Source organism: Eucalyptus grandis, chromosome 8, assembly GCF_016545825.1.
Source record: "Eucalyptus grandis isolate ANBG69807.140 chromosome 8, ASM1654582v1, whole genome shotgun sequence".
Classification (NCBI taxonomy): Eukaryota; Viridiplantae; Streptophyta; class Magnoliopsida; order Myrtales; family Myrtaceae; genus Eucalyptus; species Eucalyptus grandis.
This window is the reverse complement of record NC_052619.1, coordinates 37,574,106-37,576,324: the sequence shown is the minus strand read 5'-3', so window position 1 is coordinate 37,576,324 and position 2,219 is coordinate 37,574,106. Positions and strand designations below refer to the sequence as shown.

The following is a 2,219-nucleotide window of genomic DNA, read 5'->3' as shown; positions in this document are numbered from 1 at the left end:
GTATTTTCTTTCTAATAGGGGTTTAGGGGGTTGAACTTGCTGAGACATTGTCTCATCCCGGTTGTGGGATTAAAATTTCAGGTCCCTAGTGGACGGAGCGACTAGATAGCTTTGGTTGGCCTTGAGGAGTTGCAGAGGTGAAGTCATAAGATTGGAGAACGTGTCCGACTTGTAGGTCGTAGGACAATTCATTTTTAAGAGCCGGTCTTTTGTAGAGTTTTGGCCGTAGACCTCTGTTTGTAATTCTGTTGAATTATGGAAGTGTTATGTTGTGGTTTTGCTTCATGCTTTTCTATCCCGTATTTTATTGTCAGGGGTTTTATAATACGTTTCGCTTGCACAATCATAAATGAATGGGGTCAGCGACACTACCTGGAAATGTCGCATTTGCATGACCATGGTGGGATGTTGGCGCGCTCGAGGTTCGGGGCGTGACACACTTTCACCGGCAATTCTAGGTTTTTCAACTGTTTAGTTTAGAGACAGTTCTAATTAGTACACATCCAAATAAATTATGCTACTAGGCCACGTCAAATTGTGCGCCGACTTCTCAAGGATGTTAGAGGTCTCTCTCATCTGGTTGCAGAAGGACATAAGGTTTGTGTCTCCCGTCTCCAAAGGACAGCACAGTTCAGAGAGCCAACGGTGGTCAATGCCCATCTCATCATTTATTCAAGACTGAAGAAGAAGAAGAGACGGCTGTCACAGGACAGCACTGAACATGGCGAACGCTCGGACATGGGGTCCCTACTCGGCTTGGAGACGGCTGTCACAGGGCGCGCTCGAGACGAGTTGAGCTATGGCTGACTGCTTCTCGATGTCTCCGAGAAAAGATCCTCAGGAAATCAATGCCAAACTGGAGAAAGCGAGAAAAAAAGACAAGCTAAGACCTACCGGGGCTTTGGCGCGGACGGGGCACGACGGCGAGTGGTTGGCATGGCGGAGGAGCTCGGTGGAGTAGGCCTGGTCGTAGTGGCGGAAGATAAGGGAGGCGGCAGCCATGGCGGCGGCGGTCTCTCCGGCGAGGTCCAACCCGGGTCTGGTCGGGTCGATCCGGTACGCCCTCCTGTCGGTGGTCATGTCCTCGGGCCTCTGCCAGCAGTGGTGATCGTTGTTCCCGTCCCCCACCTCTCCGTAGAGGACGTACGGATGAGGATGAGCCTTGATGAAGTAGTCGGTGCCCCATTTCACAGCCTCCATGGTGTGGCCGAGCTCGCCGCTCTTGGCCATCTGCCTCCCGTACTGCAGTATACTCCACGACATCATCGTCACCGTGAATGCCATCGGCAGCCCGGACTTCACATTGTCCCGTGCATCGTAGTACCCTCCCACCAAATCCACTCCACTGGCTTTGCCATCATGTAGGCCAGAGTTGGCTCTCCATGGAACCCTCTGGTTCTTTGGGAGATAGCCAGATCTCTGAGCTTCAAAGAAGTGGATGCTCTTGCTCAGAGCTTGCACAGAATCATGACCACCGAGAACTGTCGTGGGTATGCACAGAACCAGCACCAGAAGCAGAGGAGCCATGGAAATGTTGAGCCCCGTAGGCCTCTTCATAAATGTGACGGGGCTTCGGCGTGGACAGAGCACGGTGGCGAGTTGTTGGCCGCGATTTGAGCGTGGTGGATGACGGTCTCTCACTCCTTGCTCTCGCTTGAACTCTCCCTCACAGCTCCCTCCATCTCGGTCCTCTTTCGATTGCCCCCTCTTCCTTCTGTTTTCCTCTTCTTGTTCTTGCGGTGCCGTCCTCTTTCTGCCTCGCTCTACTCCCACGTCTCTGCTGCTGTCTGCTCTCGCATCCCCTGCTCTGCTCCTCCTGCTCCTGTATTTTCTTCTTTTGCGGGTCTTGCGCGCGGAGGATGGCTAAAGGAGAAGACACGTTCGGGCGCGGGCCAGGCCGAAGAGGGGAAAGGCTTTGGGCCGCTGTCGCGACCTCTTTTTTTCTCGGTGCCCGCAATCGGGTACGGGCACCTACGGAGGCTAATGGCTCGGCTGAATTTATTAAAGCCCGGACTCTCCCAAGTTCACCAATTCACGACTTAATAGTTTGAGTTTTTAACCTGTAAATTAATTTTAAAATGGAGTCGCCACTAATCGGTTTGGGGTGGGTCGATTAGAAACCCTAAGCGAAGTATCGGGAGAAATACTCGCTCTGCGCAACCGAGAAATTAGGATTGGGGACTTGATTACACTAGTTAATCACTAATACCCTTTCGGTA

The 2,219-nt window shown here is 52.3% G+C and overlaps 1 protein-coding gene across 1 annotated transcript; it reads right to left on the bottom strand.

Annotated features, from left to right (window-relative positions):
• Positions 1-837: 837 nt before the first annotated feature.
• Positions 838-1,767, bottom strand: LOC104417124 (endoglucanase 19-like). The gene has a single exon (XM_010028444.3). It carries the CDS (start codon positions 1,555-1,557, stop codon positions 838-840), a length of 720 nt encoding a protein of 239 aa, XP_010026746.3. The 5' UTR covers positions 1,558-1,767.
• Between the last annotated feature and the right edge of the window lie 452 nt (positions 1,768-2,219).